Raw genomic sequence first — 3,139 nt, 5'->3', positions numbered from 1 at the left:
GTACAGCCTTATTGCTGGATATAATTGAAGGAATATTGTCTGATTGTTCAGTGGTTTGCTGTTAATTCCAAAAATTCTACTTCTTCAACTACTGCAACTCTTTTTTGTTAATTTTGATAGATCTGTTTTTACTTATTATTATCATTATTATTACTTTTATTACTGTTATTATGACTATTATTATTAGAAGTTACAGTTGTTTTTTAGTACTGATGCCTTTTGAACCACTTTGTTTGAATTTTTACAACGTCTTATAATGGATTTCACCCACGTGTGATATATTTGTATGTCCACACTTACATTTCTTCTATACACATTGTATTGGAAGAATAACAAGCCTTAGCAACCACCCACCCACACTATTTTACGTACGAGGTGTGGCCATGGTAAACAAAATGGCGGCTTACACATCGAACAAACTTTCTATGACGGCAATGGATGGCAACTTTCTATTAAGTATGAAAGGGTTAATGCAGAAAGCAAGCTATAATAAATATATATATATATGCACCAAATCCCTTTTAGGAGATGCTTAGCAGCGACCATTCTTTCCTCCAACCAGCTTTTATAGCTTGGAAAAGCTCCAAGCTAATGAATATTTTAAGAATCAGTTTTGATTTTTCTTCATGCGTATTCCATTGAATCTTGCCATCCAAAATGGTGGCCAATCATCACGCGTAAGTGGATACCGTAAAAACAGTAATGATATTCATAGGCCACTGTCAATCTCACCTGAGGTCCATAATTAATAATTTTACAACCTGGGGGCTATGCCCCCGGTTGTCCTATAATTGATGTCACCCACATGCAATATACAGTATATATAATTGTATGTCAACACTTACATTTCTTCTATACATGTATTGGAGAAACAACAAACCTTAGCAAGCACCCACCCATGCTCACTCATTGAGTGCTCCTACGGCTCCTTTATGTAATGGGCGTGGCCACAGTAAACAAAATGGTGGGATAAATACACATGGGACAAACTTATGTGCCTTCTAACAGCAAGAAAACATAGAGGTACTTGTCTAAAAACTTATCTAGAAGCATTATAAGGTAGAGAGAACCTCCATAAGTCTTAATAAGAACCCAGCTGTACATGCAAGGTGGTGGAAACAATTATAGGAATATTTTTACTGTTACGCTTGTTATAATTTTAAAATTTTAAATCAAAAAATTTTAATTAATTATAGCAAGAGTACATAACGGCACATATTAATTCATGAAAGCAATAGTTGATTTGACAAAATAAAACCACAAGCTTTACAATTTCAGTTATCTAAGCATATTCTTTCAAACAATGCACTATTTTTATTAATTAATTATACACACATATAGCATTTAGATTACTATATATGCACATAATTTTTTATACATGTATATAACACAAATAAATTTCTTATGAGACCCTTGCACCACTTTTTGCAGTGTGGTTATAGCTGTGCATATGTCACACATACATGTACTTTACAGTTAACACTGATGTACTCTATTAGCATAACATTTCTGTCCTATTATGTTATACTTACTCCTAGAAAACTTTATCCTAGTTTTAATAGCAATGGAAATATTGCAGGAAATTTTGGAGGTGGAAATTTTTACTAAATTTCTAAACTATAGTGATTTGCAAAGTGAAAGTAAGTTTGTGGCCATAGTTCACTAATTTTTAAGGCTTGCCCTACTCTAAAACTAGCATGCACTCAGATAAAAAATAAGGATGACATGTATGTACAGTCAGAAAATGATATCTTGCTCATGTGGGCTGGTTCACCCCAATGAAGTCTATACCTAAGTCCAGGTGCTCTATATCAATCAATAATCTTTCAAACTTAGGGCCTTGAGTGTCAAACCGATGATACATATCAAACTATTAATAATACAATTTATCAAAATGACCATAATTATGCACATGAAAAATACCTTTCTTTTAGGATTTGATCTATCAATTAATAGAAAATCGATCAATTCATCATTATTTGATGCTAACTGTATCCAATGAGACAATTTACCTGTGATAGTTTAATAATTTTTCACAAAAAAATTAAATATACATCTTAGAATAATTTGTCGTACAATTAATTTTTACTACCTCTTCCAGCTCCAAATTCAATAAATAAACTATCACTGGATAGCAATCCTAATGAATCCAAATGACCAATTATCGATGACTATAAATTATAATACATGTAAATGTGCATATTATCAATAATAACAATAATGTACTTGTTGTAATAAATGCTTGAGTGCAGTTGGCCCATTACTGTCACTGCTAATTTCATCATCCAATACTTTATGAGTCTTTATATCCTCTGATATTGGTACCTCTAATTCTAATTGCAATAATAATAAAAATCAATCATTATTGATATCATTGTACTTACTCTTTATGGCTTTGTCAATGCGTCCCATTAGCTCCATCATTGTACCTTCACTAAAATCAGAAATATTACACTAAAATAAGAATAATAATAATGATGATCATAATTAATAATTAACTCACAGTTTCTTCCTTTAGTGGTACATAATTGGGTATACCAGAATTAATATTAGCTACATAACAATCCTAACAAAAATAATTAATTAAAAAATGAGACTATTAATTACATAACAAAATAGCAATAGCATTTTAAATTACTTAAAAGACGTAGCAATTAAAGTAGAAGTGGAATATTTTACTGCATTTATTATTCAATTTTAAAAGTTTTACGTGTTTTTAATTTTACAGTTTACATGGAAGCTACTATACATTAATATAACCAATAAAAATTAACTGGAACTTATTTTTACTTCTTTCTTTTATCGTAAAATTAAAGTCACCTTAAAATATTTTACTTTTAGGGTAACTAATGACATACTGGCACTTCCCTCTTGCTTGCGTTACATTTCTTTAAATGTTTATTAATATCTTTCTCATAGACTGTGCTAAATAATGATAAATAAACAATAATAACTGAAGTAGTTATTCTTACTGTGACGAATCCAATGGACACGTAATTCTCTTTCCAATGCTTCCCTAATTACATGTATAAACAATAATTATTGTCGATTCAATATCCCATTTTAAATAAAATTATTTAAGGTTACAAAAAATTACTATGAAAATTTAACAACTATACGGCAAATTCAAAGCACTATA

The 3,139-nt window shown here is 30.3% G+C and overlaps 1 protein-coding gene across 1 annotated transcript; it reads right to left on the bottom strand.

Annotated features, from left to right (window-relative positions):
• Positions 1 to 1,418: 1,418 nt before the first annotated feature.
• On the bottom strand, positions 1,419 to 3,018 carry LOC105314577 (tRNA:m(4)X modification enzyme TRM13 homolog). Its single transcript, XM_011408830.2, has 8 exons — positions 2,973 to 3,018; positions 2,836 to 2,925; positions 2,504 to 2,566; positions 2,385 to 2,454; positions 2,227 to 2,333; positions 2,093 to 2,171; positions 1,924 to 2,012; positions 1,419 to 1,870 (listed from the first exon to the last, which is right to left on the bottom strand). The coding sequence occupies exons 2-8, from the start codon at positions 2,854 to 2,856 to the stop codon at positions 1,757 to 1,759; spliced, it is 543 nt and encodes a 180-aa protein (XP_011407132.1). The 5' UTR covers positions 2,857 to 2,925; positions 2,973 to 3,018; the 3' UTR covers positions 1,419 to 1,756.
• Positions 3,019 to 3,139: the final 121 nt, after the last annotated feature.

This window comes from Amphimedon queenslandica, unplaced genomic scaffold (assembly GCF_000090795.2).
Source record: "Amphimedon queenslandica unplaced genomic scaffold, v1.1 AMPQUscaffold_12773, whole genome shotgun sequence".
Classification (NCBI taxonomy): Eukaryota; Metazoa; Porifera; class Demospongiae; order Haplosclerida; family Niphatidae; genus Amphimedon; species Amphimedon queenslandica.
Note: the sequence above shows the minus strand (reverse complement) of the source record. Positions and strands in the feature narration are given on the sequence as shown.

Bases quoted from the DNA above. Each gene is read 5' to 3' on its own strand.
- LOC105314577 (XM_011408830.2), bottom strand. From the start codon at position 2,856: ATGTCATTAGTTACCCTAAAA. The intron at 2,455-2,503 runs GTGAGTTAATTA...TTCTTATTTTAG, and splicing joins TACCACTAAAGGAAGAAACT to TGTAATATTTCTGATTTTAG. The intron at 2,334-2,384 runs GTAAGTACAATG...TATTGCAATTAG, and splicing joins CATTGACAAAGCCATAAAGA to AATTAGAGGTACCAATATCA.